The sequence below is a fragment of the Girardinichthys multiradiatus genome, chromosome 24 (assembly GCF_021462225.1).
Source record: "Girardinichthys multiradiatus isolate DD_20200921_A chromosome 24, DD_fGirMul_XY1, whole genome shotgun sequence".
Lineage (NCBI taxonomy): Eukaryota > Metazoa > Chordata > Actinopteri > Cyprinodontiformes > Goodeidae > Girardinichthys > Girardinichthys multiradiatus.
In genome coordinates this window covers 26,185,857-26,206,154 of record NC_061816.1, presented here as the reverse complement: position 1 = coordinate 26,206,154, position 20,298 = coordinate 26,185,857, and the positions used below count along the sequence as shown (strand labels likewise).

Sequence of the window (20,298 nt, the reverse complement as noted above, 5' to 3'; positions counted from 1 at the left end):
AAAGTAAAATTTGCTTTGCAGCCATCTGTTGGTTCAGCAGCAGCAGTGATTTAAAGAAACTGATGTAAAAGCTCACTCTGCGTGGGGAACTGTCTATCCACTCATCTATCTAATGAGATGCTAAAAAAGATCTCTCCTTTTTTTTTTTACCCAAAAAAAGATGTATCCGCTGATGGATCCACAACTAGACTTAATCTTATGTCCTTGAAACTACTTAGAAACTATGTTCTTGTTTAAAATAGAATTGACTTATTGTCTACAAATCAGATTCCTTTATGGTTCCAGAAACTATGATAGCTGGGAAGATGTATCTTCTCTCTGGCAAAATATAGTCCAGTCAGAACTATATATATGTATATTCCTACATATTTAGTGCAAACACTCCATATGTGCCATCCACATGTTGGCACAGGGCTAATGTTGCACCATTTTGCCATCTGACACTTGTGTGTGTATGAGAGTTCCAAAACTTAAATGTTCAACTACAGATTTGACTGCTTTACACGCTTTTATTTTGTCTGGCATACAAGGCAAAAAAACAAAAACATCAAAAAATATTATCTGACAGTTGAGGCTGTAATGCCAGAGTCTGGTTTATGCAGGTGAAGAATATGTTATCACCACTTACAACCAGATAAGGCCATTTTTGTGGCTTTTTGCTAAAAGGCAGGACAGAAAAAGAGCAGATATCGTCTGCAGCACTCCACACCAAAACAATGCCAGAATGGCTAGTAATGATGTCAAAAGGGAACTGGAAGACCTGTGCACTATTTATTAAATCAGGAGGGTGAAAATGTTTGTGGTTTCCTATGATCTTTAGCAGTGGTGAAGAGTAGGTGTGGATGTATGTGAAGCTAAAAGCCTCAAGGTTCACATCCTCTTAATGCTTGGAAGGGCTTGTTGGACATTGTTTAATAGACCAATAGACCCTGTGGGATGGATTATTTCATCCCACACATAATTTCTCTTCAAAAAAACATCTATGGACAAAACCTATGGACATCTTCATTAAAATTGATGACAATTCTAAACGCGATGATCATTTTGCCTCTTTTGCCTTTGTAGTTCTGGTCATGTCATATTAGCTTTTTGAGTATGAAATGGAAACTTCTGCCCACGGGATGTTTTGAACCGAGCAGGGGGGCCCTTTAACCAAACTTTGACAATCTGTAATTTCAGGCATTTTATGTAACAATCTGATATAAGAAAATGTTTATGTCGCTCAGATAAATAACATCTATCAGCAGAAGGCTACATAGTTATTTTCGTTTGAGTGCCTCATATTTCCAAAGAGTTGGCTGGCCCAATATGGGGATAAGGGACAAAATACATGAAAATAGGGTGTAATACAACTTTTTTTTAGAAAATATTACACAATCAAATTTATCTATCTTAAAGATCTGAACGTTCTCAAATACTTTATGAATTAAAAAAAAGCATGCAAAAAAGGACTTATCTTTGGTTAGTATTTTAAAAAAACAATCTGGTTTCCTAACCAAGAATTACCGAAGAGACTTACCTTTGTGAAATGTTGGCACCAAAAGTTATCTAAGAGCAGCAAAATGTCTGGAATATTGGATATCAGGGAGTGACCTTATGAAATGCTTCCAAATATATTCCTCAATAAGCAGCTGCAGCCTGCTGACTCTGAGGCTGATGCTCTTTAATGATGGAAATGTGTCAGCGCATCTCTGCCAACCAAAGTCACACAAACCCAAGCTTTTCAAATTTGCAGTTTTAATTTTAAAAAGTGCTTAAAATGAACAGCACTTGCATCCATAGGCTGTCTGACCCTTGGAACATGCAACACCCTCCATCATCCCTTAGACAATCACCTATTCCAAATCTCCAACTTAAAATATTGCATAGCCACATTAAAACCCCCGAGGGGTGGACACAGATAATGGCCATGTGGGTTAGGATCATTCTTTGTTTGCAAGCCCTTACTCTTCAGGGTGTGTGAGCTCAAATAAAAGCTCCATTTTAAAAGGAAACCATCTTCCACTGGACATGTTAACCTCAACAAGGGTTCACCGGGGTCAATCTGCGGACTGCAGCATGTTACAGTCCCATCCCTAGCTTTTATTTTACGCTGCAGGTCTCCATATGAAAAAACTCAGCACCATTTGATATCGCTTCATACTTCAGGAGGCTGCTAAAGCTGAGCTTCACACTTTGACAGCTCTAAACATCATCTGAAGAGAGAGAGAAGATGGACCAACTGCAGACCTACAGAGACATGATTGTACACCCAAATGGTCAGGCTGGCCAAGGAGAGCAGTAATCAGACACACAACCAAGAGGGCCATGGTAAATCTGGAGGAGCTGCAGAGATCCACAGCTCAGGTGGAAGAATCTATTGACAAGACAACTTTTAGTCCTACTGGCACGAAGAAAGCTGTTATTGAAAGAAAAGCCATAGGAGGTCCTGTTGGTAGTTTGTCACAAGCCTTGTAGAAGATACAGCAGGCATATTCTCTTAGAGCAAAACCTTTTGATACCCTGCCCACACTGAAACATGCTGTGGAGGAGATTTTCTTCAGCAGGGACTCGAAAGTTGCTCAGGGTTAATGGGGAGATGGACCGAGCTACATAAAGGACAATCCTGGATTAAATTTTGTTAGAAGTTGCAAAAGACTTGAGACTGGGCCAGAGGTTTACCTACCCTAAACATACAACCTGAGCTACAATTAAGTAGTTTAATATAAAAGTATCTTCAAATGTAAAAAAATAATCTAGTCAAAGTCCAGACCAACATCCAACTGAGATTTTGTGACAAGACCTGAAAATTGCTGTTCACAGACACTCTACCTAATCTGAGCCAGAACTACTTTGCAAAAAAAGATTGGTTGAAATTTACATCTCCAAACGTACAAAGCTGGTAGGGGCATTTGACAAACGCCTCGAGGTTTGCAGAGAAGCAGCAACTACTGCTTTGTGCAAGGGAGTTCTTCAATTCAGAAGAGAAGGGGCTCGAACACATCCATAAATCAACAAGTCTTTGAGCAAGAGGCTTGCTAAGGCAGCACATTGTCAACAGAATGATTTCTGATGTGATTATGAGAAATAAATGTGAAAACTAGCAACAAATAGTGTTAAACGAGGTTCTATTTTTAATCAACTCAGCGCAGTTGGATTTATTAGTGAAATAATGGTGCTGGAGTATTGACCATGTTATTATTATCATCTAAATAAAAGACATCTTTCAACACCAGTCATGGGAGCACTTTTCCTGCTTGCCAAGGATATACGACAGAAGGTAGTAACTCTTTCTTTAACCTTTAGTTTGAGCATCTCTATAAAAGCTGGAGGTTTACCAGCCTGCTTGTTTGGAGTATAAAGGTGTGTTAACCTTAGAGAAGCAACTGCTGCTGCCTATCAGTCTAGGAACGATTATAAGTCCATCATTCTACAGAGAGAAAGACTGGCAAATATTTAAAGAACAAGAAACAGACGCAACAGAGGAAAGCAGAGATGGTTCTCCCAGCTGCTGAACCACAAACTGCACTTAGGATAGAATCTGTTTTGCTTTTTTACCTTTAGGTTGGATTTAAATAATTTCAGAACGTGCAAAACGTCCTGATACATATAGCCCAGGAATTTAACGAGGGTGTAATGTTTCTACCATGACTATATCAAGAAGATGTTTATTTTTATCCAATCTTCAAAATAAAAAGATCAAACTAGGTCATCTGTTATGACAGAATATTAAATCAGTAATCACTAATGGACTAATGGGTTCAGCATGGCTGATAACTAATGGATCAGTGATAATGGAAGCATTACTGATCCAATATGGCTCATCAATCTGCTGGCACATACGGTCCAACTCTGCTAGTTCCGTCAAAGCATAAAACAAATTCAAAATGTACTTCCACTTGTTTCCTTGGAGAATTTATAAAAAGGCCCAAAGAGGATTGTCCAGATTTTGAGGAGTGATTATTATGGTTGGCAATCTACAACAACAAAAACGTTGCTTGAGATGGTGAAGTTCTCCAATATTTTTACAGAACAACCTGCAAGAATTCTATAGGACAGCAGATCTCACATGGAAGTTTAAGTAGATCATAAGACGATTTGAAAGTTTTCCAAAAGTGGTTTATATTTTTTCCTTGGCTTGACGCGTAATTTTATCCAGGATTTTAGTGGTTCTCTGTAAAAAAAATGCCGACAATCCTGCATTGATGCCACCTGAGGGAAAGTTATGGCATTTTAGTATTTTTTAACATAACCAAACATGTTCTAAGTGAACAAAACAAAATCAAAAAGTGGCCTGGTTTCAGCTTCATGTGTGTCAGAAATATTCATTAAAAACAGGGAAAATCAATGATTACAGTGATTCCTACAGTAAAACGTTGCAAAATGAATCGGACCTGTTCCTTTTTCCCTTTCCATAGGCAGAGTTTTAAAAGTAATTTCTTTTCTCAATTCATCTCTCTTGTAAACATTTAAAAACCATTTTAAAAATGTGCAAATTGGGAACATTTACCAATGTAGCTGTGGCACTTGGTCGCTTTTCTACAAACACATTCATGTGATCAGAATACACATGTCAAAAAAAAATAAATGCTTCATATCAACCACACACTTTTAAAATCTACCGAATTCTCAATGATGATATAATCAAAACAAAAAAATACTACACATTAGTAACATTGCTTTAAATACACCAACATCATAGTCTTCAATCGGCTTTGCTTCACAAACCTTAATCCTGCAGCTGGCCCCTTACTTGTGCACCCTTTTAGCAGCACTTTTTCCTTCTACTAAACTTTCCAACTTTTTAGAACTGTATAGGCCTTAACATATTTTGAAGGTTAATGTTAAGGTATGATCTGTGCTCTATCCAATGTGATAGATGGATTCAGTACAATCAAAGGAATCTCAGCTTTGCAGTGATCTGATGCTCCAGCCTACATAGCAAGACTTTGAAATAAACAACTGATGAGAGAGAGGAGTTAAAAATGGCCAAGAGAAAACAACAGCAGCTGTTTAAAGGATCACATTTTTCAGGAAAGTAACTGGGACATTCAGTTACAATAACAACTGTATTGTCTTATTTAGATCAGGATCTGAATAGGCGTTACCTCTCCGAGAGCCTGCAGGGCGACAGTGGCTGCCATGGCCTTGGCATGTTTCTTATTGGGACTAGCTGTCTGAGGCTGGTAGTCCACACCATTCACAGTGACCTGAAGGCAACACAGCATATGGATGGCTTTAATAACACGCAGGAGCATTGGATTCATCTGATTTATGCTTTTAAAAACAGACGGAGTGAAACGAAGAAGGTGAGAAAGATATAAATACTGTGAATAAATTTATTCAAAAATATGTAGGGAAAATTTCACAGAGAAAACAAGAGAGATTAGAGATTCGCCTCTGCTCCAGTTGTTTATAAAATATTCTAGAATTTTTGACACTGATATGTTTTTTGCCGGATCACATTTTAAAACATTAACACTAAAGTGAGGTTTTCCTTCCACTAAACTTTTCAATAACATGCTTATGTATTAGGTTATAAAAACAAAAGTAAAATGATAAAAAAAATGTAAAATACATAAAAATTTAACTGAACTCCTTTTTTATGCGTTACTTATTTTACCTGCTAAATAATCTTGGTTCTTTACTTGCTTTACATGCTGTAAAAATGTATTCATGCCTTCCAGATTGATTCTGTTTCTGTCACTTTTCCACAACTAAATGTTTCAAATCAAAGTCATTTTGATTTTCAGATCTGAATAAATAAAAAATGGGTTTTTCTTTTAATTGTTTATTTTTCTGGATGATCTCCCATAATACCAAAGAGCACACTTTCAATGCAGTCATTAAGAAAAAGTCTATAACCTTTTTCTGCAGGTCAAAAAAGAACTATCCTACAGTTAGATTATTAAAGCACAAACCATGATTTTAGAGTAATTGAATGTGATAAAGGCTTCAGCTGTAGCCACTCTATCATATTCAGACTAACCAACCTTGAAAAGGAAACTCTTGCGATGATCTGGACCGCTGTGGTGAACCATGACAAAGTCTGGCTGCATGATCCGTTTCTTGTTGCACAGCTCAATGAGAGCAGAAACCGGGTGCTTCCCTACGCACAAATAAAAGAGCATAAATAAGACGGGGGGTGGGAAGTTACATTATTAGACGTTTTCTGTCAAAAGCTGACTCATGTCTTTGGAGTATCAGCCTTTGGTAGAATCCTTTGAACTGTTCTCATTCTGGGGCAGACTGACAGCATCTTTGATATTGAAAACACAAGCAAGCAAACAAATACATATAAAGCTTATTTCAAGGAAACCCTAAAGCTGCAATCTGTTTTAACTTTTGGATCTTTAGTTTTTATTAATACAGACACAAGTGCAATGGAAATCATTGCTCTGGATCTGCAGTGTTGTGCTATAGAATTATCCAGACATACAATTAGAACCACGTTTACATACACGGTACACAAAAACACACTTTTCTTACTTTTTGACATTTATCAGAATAATCTTTTCCTATTGTACATCAGCTGGGAAAAGCCGATTATTTCTATTTGCTAAAAGCCAGAATAAGGAGATAACTTTCTTTGTTCAAAGTCAGAAGTTTCCATTTGTTTCCTCAGTATTTCATGGAATTGCCTTTAAGCTTCTCCCAATAATTTGCTGGAAGTTTGGCCCTTTCCTCCTGACAGAACCAGTAGAACTGGGTCAGGTTTATAGTCCACCTTGCTCACACAGACCTTATTAGCTCCGTCCACTACATTTATTACTATAGTCAGTTTTTTTATGCTGCTTTTGGAGTACTGGCTTCTTCCTCTCAGAGCGGTCTTTCAGCTCATGTTGGTACAGGACTTGCTTCACTGTAGACAATGACTCCGTCTTATCAGCTTCAGCAGCATCTTCACAAGGTCCATCTCCTCCCTGAGCAGTACGAAGGCTGAACAGTCCCATGCTGTTAATGCTTGCATATACCTGTTTGAACAGATGAACAAGGAACCTTCAGGTATATGGAGATTGGACCAAGGATGAATCAAATCCGTGGAGGTCCACAATTCCTGATATTGTATTGAGGAAGTCACCAAGGAAGAAGGCCTTACATGTTGCCTTAAAATACCTCCACAGGTATTACTCCAATTAACTAAATGTTGGAAACGTACCTTTAATCAGAAACCTACAAAGCCATGACACCATCGCCTGGGCTTCCCAAAGACATAAATGTCTGAATTTGAAGAACCTAATAAAGTCTCTTTTTTTCTGGCATTTAGCAAAGAGTAACAATTTGTTAACTGACTGGTAGTTTCTTTAATACAGTGGATGCAGATATTTTCACTGTATCTATGGGGATGACAGAACATTCCTTAAAAAGGTGAAACCTGATTCACATGACGGTTTTAGAACCATACTTTTAATGTTTATCTTGTGACTCCCAGCTTTTCAGCTTTCAGGAGACAGAACTAATTTCCTCACACTGATTACCCGTTACAGGCTGCAAGCTGCACTGCTCAGTGAGACCGGGACGCTTTCTGCCTTGGCTGATATTAACAGGCACATTAATGGCTATTCCTCTAAATGCATGAAAGATGCTTCCTGTTAAAATGAGGAAACCTCATCAAAGCAGAGCAATCTGCAACCGTTCCACTGCCAGGGCGTTTTGGCCAAGTCTGGTTTGCAAATGAGTGCTATAGACACACAAATCAATAATCAACCAATACATTTAACACACAGTTATTTTTCACAGGTGAAAAATAACTTACAACAACTGACAGTTAAACATCTAACAGTGGGAGTTGGTCCACACGGTAAATAGGGGCCCGAACAGGACTTTTATCCAGAGCAAAGCTGAAGCCTGACAGAAATAAATCCGTAAGCAGATTGATGAACAGGAGTTCACGTTACCCATTAGGTCCTTGGTTACAACAAGTCCTCCTGTTTGCTTCTGTGGCTTTTCTCCCTCAGCAACAAGACCTGAAAGATAAAAATCATTGAGCACAGGAACTCCATTAGCACTGCTGTCATATTTATTATGATCATCTGTCTGAAATCTCCCTAAAGAGTCAATCAGTGGCATATGGAGGGGGCTGATGGAACTGCTATCTGCAGCATAAAAAAAGAAGATCGTCCAGGGAAAGCAGGAGATTTAACAGGAAATTCAGAGTGTTTGCATTTAAAAAAGAAAATGTGGTGAGTTATTAAACAGTGCAACACAAAGACTCCTAGTTAATTGCATTTTTTCATACATGTTAACCCTTTAAATGCCAATTCTTTTAATTAATGGTTTATTTAAAAAAAAAGTCTTATTTTGTATAAAATAAATAATCTTAACTAAATGAGCCAGACAAGCAGAACAATGTAGCAAAGACTAGTAGGTAGGTAGGTAGGTACACACAATAAGGCTGCTTGTTCTGTATTCTGTGCTTTCAGACCTTTTCTGTCCACTTTGAAGTCAATGACGATTGGTTCCACTGTCCCCTCACGGTTCCTCCCTAGGCCCTCTCCTGTTCTCCAGCCCATCTTTCTCATGAGGAACTCCCCAACGCCACCTGACACTGGAGCTGCCCTGAGGAACTGGTCCTAAGCAGGACACAGACACGTTTAAAGAGAGGAAAGGGGTTAGAAAGCAGTGCAATAACCTTTCAACTCAACGTATATCCAATATATTCCTGGATTGGAGCACTCCACTAAGCCAGCCTTTTTAATTTATCTTAGGAAGAAGTTGTTCTAACACCTGTTCTACTCAAACAAAAGATATCAACAATTTTGCGTATTCCTTGTAAAAGGTTCAGACACCCTACCAATAAGAGCTGGTGTTACCCTTTTTAGCTGAAATCCATTCACTGAGCCAGCTCTGGTTCATTGGGATAAGTAATGGTCTTGTTTTCAGAAAGTTTCGGATTTGATTCCAACCATCTACCAGCCCGACATCAGTTTGGGGAACCAACTTTCAGCTGAGAGATCTTTGATGGGCTTCCTGCATGTTCAGCCCACCCCACCCCACAGCATCTTGGGAGTTTGACCCGGGCCCAGGACCTTCCATTCTTTAACTTTCAGCCAGTCCTCGTGGATTTATGGGCATGTTTTTGGTGACAGGGTCCAGTTCTGCTTCGGTCTTATGTTTTTGTTCCCTCTGATACTCTGTAGAATTCCTTGGTGCATTTTATGATGGTCAACGGGCCAGGTCCTGGTGCGGCAAAGCATCTCAAACCATGACACTTCCACCTCCATGTTACTCAGTTGGTTTAAACAGGGCCTCCTTTACAATCCTGGGTAAATATTAGTATAATTATGTGGACCTGATGTGATGTTTATGTGAAATGTTTGCCATTTTAGGAGGAAATAAATGTTTTTTCTCAATACGAATTGCAAGTCTATATACTATATTTATATAGTTTTAAAATGGTCTGATCTTCATATTTAATTTATAATTTTTTTTGTATAACTTAAATTTTTTAGTATTACTAAATATCCATACATCCCAAAAAAAACCTACTCAGGCTAAATTTCTCACATGACTGTAGCTTTAAATTAGGGAAAACCATGGTAACAAGCTATGTCTCTCATCATTTAGCTGCCAAAACACAGCCTGACTACCTTCAATAGGTGAAATACCATTACAAGGCTCCTTTACATTTTTCATGTTAAGATTCTTTACATTTCCAGAATATCATTTCTAGAGTTCTCATCTGATTAAAAGTCAGCTTTTAAAGTATGAATCCAATAGTCGTACATGAATTTATAATATTTCTGCAACAGTTAGGCTTTAAATATGGAACATATTAAAATGCACAGACCGTGTGGAAGAGGGATGGACTAACAGGCTGATGGTTAACTTTAATCCATGCATCCATCCATGGTTCATGCAAGGCAGCGATAAGGTCAGGACTAGTGAGAGAGTGATGACTTTCCTGCCCTGGATCTTTTGGTTCATTTTACCAGCTTTAAACATTTAATTTCTGAGTACAATGTTCTTGTTGTCTTTTCTTTTCGTGTTTTAACACAACCGGCTAAAAAAGTCCTAGTCCTGCTGTAGTACAGTTTTAAAATGTGGGTCAAATCGGGGGTACTTGGTAAGCACAGACTTACCATACAGGTCCTTCTCAAAATATTAGCATATTGTGATAAAGTTCATTATTTTCCATAATGTCATGATGAAAATTTAACATTCATATATTTTAGATTCATTGCACACTAACTGAAATATTTCAGGTCTTTTATTGTCTTAATATGGATGATTTTGGCATACAGCTCATGAAAACCCAAAATTCCTATCTCACAAAATTAGCATATCATTAAAAGGGTCTCTAAACGAGCTATGAACCTAATCATCTGAATCAACGAGTTAACTCTAAACACCTGCAAAAGATTCCTGAGGCCTTTAAAACTCCCAGCCTGGTTCATCACTCAAAACCCCAATCATGGGTAAGACTGCCGACCTGACTGCTGTCCAGAAGGCCACTATTGACACCCTCAAGCAAGAGGGTAAGACACAGAAATAAATTTCTGAACGAATAGGCTGTTCCCAGAGTGCTGTATCAAGGCACCTCAGTGGGAAGTCTGTAGGAAGGAAAAAGTGTAGCAGAAAACGCTGCACAACGAGAAGAGGTGACCGGACCCTGAGGAAGATTGTGGAGAAGGGTCGATTCCAGACCTTGGGGGGACCTGCGGAAGCAGTGGACTGAGTCTGGAGTAGAAACATCCAGAGCCACCGTGCACAGGCATGTGCAGGAAATGGGCTACAGGTGCCGCATTCCCCAGGTCAAGCCACTTTTGAACCAGAAACAGCAGCAGAAGCGCCTGACCTGGGCTACAGAGAAGCAGCACTGGACTGTTGCTCAGTGGTCCAAAGTACTTTTTTTGGATGAAAGCAAATTCTGCATGTCATTCAGAAATCAAGGTGCCAGAGTCTGGAGGAAGACTGGGGAGAAGGAAATGCCAAAATGCCAGAAGTCCAGTGTCAAGTACCCACAGTCAGTGATGGTCTGGGGTGCCGTGTCAGCTGCTGGTGTTGGTCCACTGTGTTTTATCAAGGGCAGGGTCAATGCAGCTAGCTATCAGGAGATTTTGGAGCACTTCATGCTTCCATCTGCTGAAAAGCTTTATGGAGATGAAGATTTCATTTTTCAGCACGACCTGGCACCTGCTCACAGTGCCAAAACCACTGGTAAATGGTTTACTGACCATGGTATCACTGTGCTCAATTGGCCTGCCAACTCTCCTGACCTGAACCCCATAGAGAATCTGTGGGATATTGTGAAGAGAACGTTGAGAGACTCAAGACCCAACACTCTGGATGAGCTAAAGGCCGCTATCGAAGCATCCTGGGCCTCCATAAGACCTCAGCAGTGCCACAGGCTGATTGCCTCCATGCCACGCCGCATTGAAGCAGTCATTTCTGCAAAAGGATTCCCGACCAAGTATTGAGTGCATAACTGTACATGATTATTTGAAGGTTGACGTTTTTTGTATTAAAAACACTTTTCTTTTATTGGTCGGATGAAATATGCTAATTTTGTGAGATAGGAATTTTGGGTTTTCATGAGCTGTATGCCAAAATCATCCATATTAAGACAATAAAAGACCTGAAATATTTCAGTTAGTGTGCAATGAATCTAAAATATATGAATGTTAAATTTTCATCATTACATTATGGAAAATAATGAACTTTATCACAATATGCTAATATTTTGAGAAGGACCTGTAGAGTCCATTCAATACTTTGGAGACCCAATCACAGCAATGTCTCTGACTAACAAACCCAAAGGTCACACAAGTTTAATCGGATCGAAACCATTGGTGGGTTTGACAGAACAGAGAATAGTCAATAGGGACATACATTCTGATCGTCCCATGTTAGTTTGGTTTCTAAGAGTCCTTTTAAAGACAATTAACCAGAGACTGGCATCGCTAACAGCTGTGAAGGAGATCTTTACAATTTTCTAACTTGCAGGAAGTGAACATATAGGGGTGGTTAAAAGGGTAACATAAAAAAGCATGTTATTGTAGAGTAAGAAAGAGTTCAAAGCAAATATTTTTCTCTACCTTTCCTTTTTCGTCGTTGTTCTTTGAACTGAGGACACTGGCTAGTTTCATCTGTTCTCAATATGGTACAGTCTGGTGCTGCTTTAATCAGCTGAATTTTGGACTCTGGGGCCTTAAAATATGATTTCTCATTGTCTTCACTTGTCAGTGATTTTACTACGTAGTCTGACTACTTACCACCTTGCCAGGTAATAAGTGGGCCTTTTATCTAGGTTAAAATATCAGCACAATGAAAGTGGAAGACAGGTTACATTGATCAAAAAGAGAGTTAAACTCTAGAACGTAAGGAAGCACAAGAGGAAAACATTTATATTGCAGTGCTGCTTTAAATTTTCCAAAACATCAAACACAACCAGTGTAAATACAAAAACCAGTTCTCAAATAATGATTTCATTTATTAAAAGGTAAAAAAAACCAGCCCAAACTAACCTGGCCCAACGTAAAAAAAATATAACTCCCCGCTAAATTATGAATTAACTGAATGAACCCTGTTATTCTTAAATTTCTCCCACCACACATAGGCCTAATTACCTGTGGAACCAAGAAATCACTTAAATAGAACCTGTGTGGCAACATGAAGTAGGCTTAATGATCTAAAAAAGCAGCACATCATATGATGTTTCTTAGAAACTGAAGAAGGAATGAGAAAAAGGTTTGTCTGAAAAGGGTTATAAAGCCATTTTTAAGGATTTGGGACTCCAGAGAACCACAATAAGAACCATTATCCACACATGGAGAAAACCTGGAACAGTGGAGAACCTCCTTAAGAGTGGGCGGCCTGCTGGGATTACTCCGAGAGCACACTGATGACTCATCCAGGAGGTCACAGTAGAACCCAGAACAACATCTAAAGCTCTGCAGGCCTCACTGCCTCATTTAAGGTCAGACGTCATGATTCAACTATAAGAAGGAGCGACTGTTCAAAAAAGGCCTTTGTGAGAGAGTTCCAAGGCTGGAACCATTTCATCTGGTGTAGAACTACCAATATTTGAGAACAAGGGAATAATTTCAACAGTCAAGCATGGTGGTGGTTGTTTCATGGTCTGGTACTGCTTAAGGACCTGGATGACTTGCTGTAATTGATAGAACCATGAATTCTGCTCTCGACCAGAAGGTCCAGAAGGAGAATATCTGGCTATCAGTTTATGATCTTAAGCTAAAGCTAATTTGGGTCATGCAGCAGGACATTGATCCAAAAAACACCAGCAAATCCACCTCTGAATACAATCAAGGGTAGCCCAGTAAGTAACTAGGTTTAGGGGGAACTACTTGTTCACAGAAGCCCATGTTGCTTTGATAGCTTTTTGATTAATAGTCTATGAATTCAAAAAGTGCATTTTGTATTTATTGATTTGTTTGATGATGTAGCATTAGTTTTTGGCAGTGATTTACATCTTGCTGCCCTCTCCTAAAGGACAAACTCTGGAGCTGGACCGATATCACAAAAATGTGCTGGCCCACAGTTTCTGAGCTAATCACGTCTGTACGACCGACTGGTAAAAACTGATCCATCCCATTACACTGCTAAGTTGCTTTCATCAGTCTCAGAGCCAAGTTAAGGTCAGTGAGGGTGTTTTTGCAAGAGGAAAATGGTGAGATGTCACCTCTGTCATAAACGTTTACACCGTATTGCCTAATGTGTCAGCGACAGCTGGGTTACTCTGCAAATAAAGCAGTTTCTCTGAGCCAGCAGGTCACCCGCTGAACGGTCACTGGGGACCTGATGCTGTCATTAGAATCAGAGGTTGTGGGGAAATCAGAGCATGCAAACAATAAGCAAAAATCCAACAGTAAGTCTGTCCATGTGAGACTAAATTAAAGACAGACAGAGGTCAGAGACAAAAGCTGAGTTCCAGACAGAACACTGTTCACTACTGCATTATTAAATACCAGTTCAAACCCAATATGACCAAGAACATAGAAGCTGGTGGTTTCTCTGGGCCCAAGCTCAGTTCAGACAGACTGAAGCAAACCTTCACTGATGGGAGTCACAGATGCCAAAAAAAAAAAAAAGAGCTTCGCCAAATCAGAGGGTAAAAGCCTTCATATGAAACATTATATCATTTATCATGATGGATCTTATTATCAGAAATGTTTCATTTAAATAAAGTTGTAGCATGATCGACCATCGGAATCTGACTTTTTACAGAGACATGAATGCACGTATCCCTACCGAGGCACACCTGTCCCTGTTCTGGCCATGACTGTGGAGAAGGTGACAGATCAGATTGGTCCGCAATAATCTTCTATGGTGCGGATGATGCTCCTGAGAACCTGCACTGCTTATGATCAGAAACGGTTTATTTAGATGCTGGTGACTACATGTTAACGTATGTAAGTAATTCTGCTAGTTTAAAACTCAGTATGCTTTTAACTGAATGCATTCTTTTCTGTTTCTTCTGAAGGAGACTGCACGTCAGTCGAGACTGAATCAGACTCCAGCCAGTGGTAGAGCACATCTGTAGCTGCTTCTTCTACGAAACAACAAACAACAGCAGCTATCACATTTTCCTAAACTCCCCTGATGGGATTGATCGGCACCAGGTGACATCACAGTGGGGCATCTTCTGTGAGCTGTCTAATTCTGACTCAGAGAAGAGTCCCAGAGTGAGAAAGTGAGCTTTTTTCTTCGTGGCCAATTTTGTTTCTTAGTGCTCCAAGGGAAGAACCCATCCAATGACATGAGCAGGATAAGACAGCCTACTAGTAGCTTGGGGTTCAATTCCTGGCCTTATGAACTTTGCAGCATGCTGCCCTTTGACTCGCTGTCTAATTACTGTGAATAAACACAATATAAAAACTCTAAAGTCCCCTTCTTCCCGTTGTTCTTCAGATGTTCAGAGGTAAGGTAGAACCTAGGTCCATGTTTGCTTGGTTAGAGCTAGTTCTTCTACTTCATAAATCAATAAAATATTGTGTTGTGATTACTAAAACCAGATTTCCTCATAAATGTTCAGTTTGACTGAGCTCTAATAATGTTAGTGAGCTGATCTGCTTTTCCTGAAGAAAAGTAATCCCTCCTTGCTGCATGGACCTTCACCCGGTTCACCCATATCATCCTTGGCTCTGGGATGTTTTATTGGGACGCTCCAGCATCACCTCATTGGCTAATGCAGAATCAGGATTGCTCCTCCTCAGCCCACTGCCACATTTTTTTCTTCTGTTTAGATGTTAAAGATGATTCTAAATTGGCTTTTCTGGACATAAATCATGTTTTCTTACAGTTTATTCACAGACATTGAGTTCTGGTTCTGTCCGAATTTCACTCGTGTGATTTGTATCTCTAAGAGTTTTCTGTCCTGAACATTTTGTTTGTTTTATCTTTTTTCAAAACTTGCTCACATTGTTTTAAAAATTTTGAATATTATGCGATGCCTTTACTTTTTATCTTTAACTAAGAAACCGTTTTAAAATAGTTTTCCTCTACTTCATCTAAAAAAATGAATTCCAAATTTTCTTATTCGAAGTCTGTGAATGTTCACAAGCTACATTAACACTTTTGGGGCAGATTTTCATAAAACATCTTTTTAGACTGGACTCTTTTAGCAGTGGTAGGACGACTTGGTGTACAGCCCAGCAGAGGTTTGCTACAGCTTTAGTTGTCTTCACATGTTACTACAGGGTATAATTTCCACACTTGAAACAGATGCTGGCAAACGTTCCACAGGTAGAAAATTCTCCACATGTTTCACATGTTACTACAAGATATCATTTTCACTTGTCAGCAGATTTTAGGCCAGAGTAAGAATTGTTTGCCAAAATCGTTTAAGTGTCACACAATGCGCTGCAAAGGTCACCAAAGAAGGACAGTCTTTGATACTCCTGGGAACTGGCTCATATCGATGCTATACCATGGATATCACATCTGGCGCAGCTGTGGCTCCGTGAGAAGAGTGGTCGGCAGGTGGACTCCCATTTTATCATAAACCGACACATGTTGAAGTGTCTTTGGTCAGGTCAGAACCCAGACCTGACAATGGATCTATGTATTGTCGTGGGAACATGTGTGGGTTAGTGAGTCTTACTTGGTGAATGAGTTCATTCTGTAAAATCACCATCAGTGATCAGAGCAACCAGAAAAGCTCTACATTTCTCATTTTACATGTAATCCCATGTTTCATACATTAAACCACCTAAGACCACACCTTTCCAAGGTGAAAAACAAGTTCTCAGGGTGTTCAGTATGCATCTTACCTTCTTCAGCCATGCTTGTGGCCCGCTGTTGGACAGCTCCTCTGAGCTGAGAACCTGAGCTCCAGTAGAACCAGTGAAGAGACCTGGAACGTTACTGGACTGAGCCCATGCATCCACCTGGTAAAGAACATTCCAATTCGCTCACACATACAGAGAACCTTTTTGTCTTGAAAGCCATGCTTCTAGTTTTCATTGCGTGCATGACAACTAGCTGAAAAATGAAAATTTTATTAATAATCCAGTATGAAAAGTATTCTACCTGCTCTTGTGCACGGCTGAGCATACAAATGGCGCTGATGTCATAGGGGTTCTCAGCCAATCGCCTCTGAGCTTTGATTCTCTCTGTCACAGCTTGGGAGATATCCACGGGCTGAGGAGAGGAGAAAAAGGGTTCTGTGAAACCATGATAGGCAAATCTGAAGCACTGAAAGCAAACTACAGTAGCTTGTAAAAGTATTACTACCCCTTGACCTTTTCCATATATTGTCACATTATAAACAAAAACATAAATATAGTCAGTCAGTCAGTCATTTTCTATACCGCTTCTTCCATAGTGGGTCGTGGGGAAGCTGGTGCCTATCTCAAGCAGTCTATAGGCGGGACGCGGGGTACACCAAGGACAGGTCGCCAGTCGATCACAGGGCAACACACAAACAACCATGCACACACTCATTCACACACCACATAAATATACACTGGTCAAAAAAATCAAGGGAACACTTAAACAACACAATATAACTCCAAGTAAATCAAACTTGTGCTTTCTGGCTGATGTTTTGGTCACTTTTGAATGTTGGTGGTGCTTTCACACTCATGGTAGCATGAGACGGACTCTACAACCCACACAAGTGGCTCAGGTAGTGCAGCTCATCCAGGAAGAAGGTTTGCCGTGTCTGTCAGCGTAGTGTCCAGAGCCTGGAGGCGCCACCAGGAGACAGGCCAGTACACCAGGAGACGTGGAGGAGGACGTAGGAGGACAACAACCCAGCAGCAGGACCGCTACCTCCACCTTTATGCAAGGAGGAATAGGAGGAGCACTGCCAGAACCCTGCAAAATGACCTCCAGCAGGCCACAAATGTGCATGTGTCTGCACAAACGGTTAGAAACCGACTCCATGAGGATGGTATGAGGGCCCGACGTCCACAAATGGGGGTTGTGCTCACAGCCCAACACCGTGCAGGACGCTTGGCATTTGCCAGAGAACTCCAGGATTGGTAAATTTATCACTGGCGCCCTGTGGTCTTCACAGATGAAAGCAGGTTCACACTGAGAACATGTGACAGACATGATGGAGTCTGGAGACACCGTGGAGAGAGATCTGCTGCCTGCAACATCCTTCAGCATGACCGGTTTGGCAGTGGGTCAGTAATGGTGTGGGGTGGCATTTCTTGGCCCTCCATGTGCTCGCCAGAGGTAGCCTGACTGCCATTAGGTACTGAGATGAGATCCTCAGACCCCTTGTGAGACCATATGCTGGTGCGGTTGGCCCTGGGTTCCTCCTAATGCAGGACAATGCTAGACCTCATGTGGCTGGAGTGTGTCAGCAGTTCCTGCAAGATGAAGACATTGAAGATATGGACTGGACCGCCCGTTCCCCAGACCTGAATCCGATTGAGCACATCTGGGACATCATGTCTCGCTCCATCCACCAACGTCACGTTGCACCACAGACTGTCCAGGAGTTGGTGGATGCTTTAGTCCAGGTCTGGGAGGAGATCCCTCAGGAGACCATCCACCGTCTCATCAGGAGCATGTCCAGGCGTTGTAGGGAGGTCATACAGACACGTGGAGGTCACACACAATACTGAGCCTCATTTTGACTTGTTTTAAGGACATTACATCAAAGTAGGATCAGCCTCTAGTGTGTTTTTACACGTTCATTTTGTTTGTTACTCCAAATCCAGGCCTCCATTGGTTCATAAATTTGATTTCCATTGATGATTTATGTGTGATTTTGTTGTCAGAACATTTAACTTTATACAGAACAAAGTATTCAATGAGAATATTTCATTCATTCAGATCTAGGATGTTACTTGACTGTTTTCTTTATTTTTTTGAACAGTGTATTTTATTCTAACTCTGAGTGCAACCAAATGCCTTCAGAAGTTGACTGATGATTGCTAATGACTAAATAAAGTCCACCTGTGTGTAATCTAATCTCAGTACAAATATAGCTGCTCTGTGACGGCCTCAGAGGTTGGTTAAGAGAACATTAAAGAACAAACAGCATCATTAAGTCCAAGGAACACACCAGACAGGTCAGGGAGAAAGTTGTGGAGAAGTTTAAAACAGACGTAGGCTATAAAAACATTTTCCAAACTTTGAACATCTCATGGAGCTCTGTTGAATCCATCATCTGGAAATGAAAAGAATACGGCACAACTGTAAATCTACCAAAACATGGTCGTCCACCTAAACTTACAGGCTGAACAAGAAGAGCACTGATCAGATGCAGCCAAGAGGCCCATGGTGACTCTGGATGAACTGCAGAGATTCACAGCTCAGGTGGGGGAATCTGTCAACAGGACAACTATTATTCATGCACAGCACAAATGTGGTCTTTATGGAAGAGAGGCAAGAAGAAAGCCATTGTTAAAAGTCCTGTTTGCAGTTTGCCAGAAGCCATGTTGGAGACACAGCAAACATGTGGAAGAAGATGCTTTGGTCAGACGTGACCATAATTGAACTTTTTGGCCAAAATGCAAAACGCTCTGTGTGGCGGAGAACTAACACTGAATATCACTCTGAACACACCATCCCCACTATCAAATATGGTGGTGGCAGCATCATGCTCTGGGGGTGCTTCTCTTCAGCAGGGACAGGGAAGATGGTCAGAGTTGATGGAAGATGGATGGAGCCAAATACAGGACAATCTTGGAAGAAAACCTGTTGGAGACTGCAAAAGACTTGAGACTGGGGTGGAGGTTGACCTTCCAGCAGGACATCAACCCTAAACATAAAGCCAGAGCTACAATGGAATGGTTTAAAACAAAACATGTTCATGTGTCCGAATGGCCCAGTCAAAGTCCAGACCTGAACCTAATCGAGAATCTGTGGCAAACCTGAAACCTGCTGTTCACAAATGCTCTCCATCTAAACTGACTGAGCTTGAGCCGTTTTGCAAAAAATGGGCAAAAATGTCATCCACCAGAGGTGCAAAGCTGGTCGAGACAGCAAACGGTGGTTCCACAAAATATTGACTCAGGGGGGCTCAAAACATTTGCACAATGCCCTTTTTCAGTTTTTTATTTATGTATAATTTACGATCCACTTCACGATTGTATACCACTTTGTGTTGGTCTTTCACATAAAATATATTTAAAGACATAAAGTGTCAGTTAAATTTTGCTGTTGTCTCACATGAGATGCAGTTCCAAATGGGTGGCAAAGGAGAACTGGGAGTGTCATATTCTGATATGATTACAGTCACTCTCTGTAATTATCAGAAAAACAAGTAAAATAGAGTAATGTGACTTTAAACGCTAAGAAATATATCAGAATAATACAATTTGAATTTACGATTTAATTTACTTTAAATAATTATTATTTTCTGGAGTCTTTGTGTCACATATTATTTTTATTTCTTTTGCTTTGGGTCAGTTGTCCAGAATTTTCTTCTCTAACCAGGTGTATTTGTGAAGAATAGTGTGAGCCCTACACCATTATAACTCCACCACCAGCAGCCTGAATTGTTGCTCAGGGCAGGATGGATCCAGGCTTTCAGATTTTTTTACAGCAAATTCTGACCCGATCAGCTGAATGTTTGCAGCTGTAATTGGATCGTCTCTATTGGATCAAAGAACATTTTTCAATCTTAACCTTAAACATCTGCATCGTTGACAAGCAAACGTTTTTCCTGTACGCTAACTGGGACTTTTTTAGTCTAATGGAACAAAGGGATCCCTGTAAACACAACCGGTGTGTGAATGTACTGTTTGGGCAAAAAAAACACATTTTTTTTATTCTTTCGACACTCCCGCTACATTGAGAGCACTACTGTTCTTTCCCTCTCTGAAATGCTTTTCCCAGATTTCTGGTTGGAACCCTGGTTTTTCTCCTTCTGATAAACTCTTAGCACTACAATAC

General features: G+C 40.3%; 1 protein-coding gene across 1 annotated transcript in view; it reads right to left on the bottom strand.

Annotated features, from left to right (window-relative positions):
* The window catches only part of LOC124861820 (protein SON), a 45,110-nt gene that overhangs the window by 2,339 nt on the left and 22,473 nt on the right, over nt 1–20,298 (bottom strand). The window contains exons 14-19 of the mRNA XM_047355773.1: nt 16,471–16,581; nt 16,212–16,328; nt 8,405–8,552; nt 7,878–7,946; nt 5,973–6,088; nt 5,088–5,189 (exon numbers count right to left, since the gene is read on the bottom strand). Of these exons, the coding sequence (XP_047211729.1) occupies nt 5,088–5,189; nt 5,973–6,088; nt 7,878–7,946; nt 8,405–8,552; nt 16,212–16,328; nt 16,471–16,581 (663 nt within the window). The remainder of the gene's footprint in view (nt 1–5,087; nt 5,190–5,972; nt 6,089–7,877; nt 7,947–8,404; nt 8,553–16,211; nt 16,329–16,470; nt 16,582–20,298) is intronic.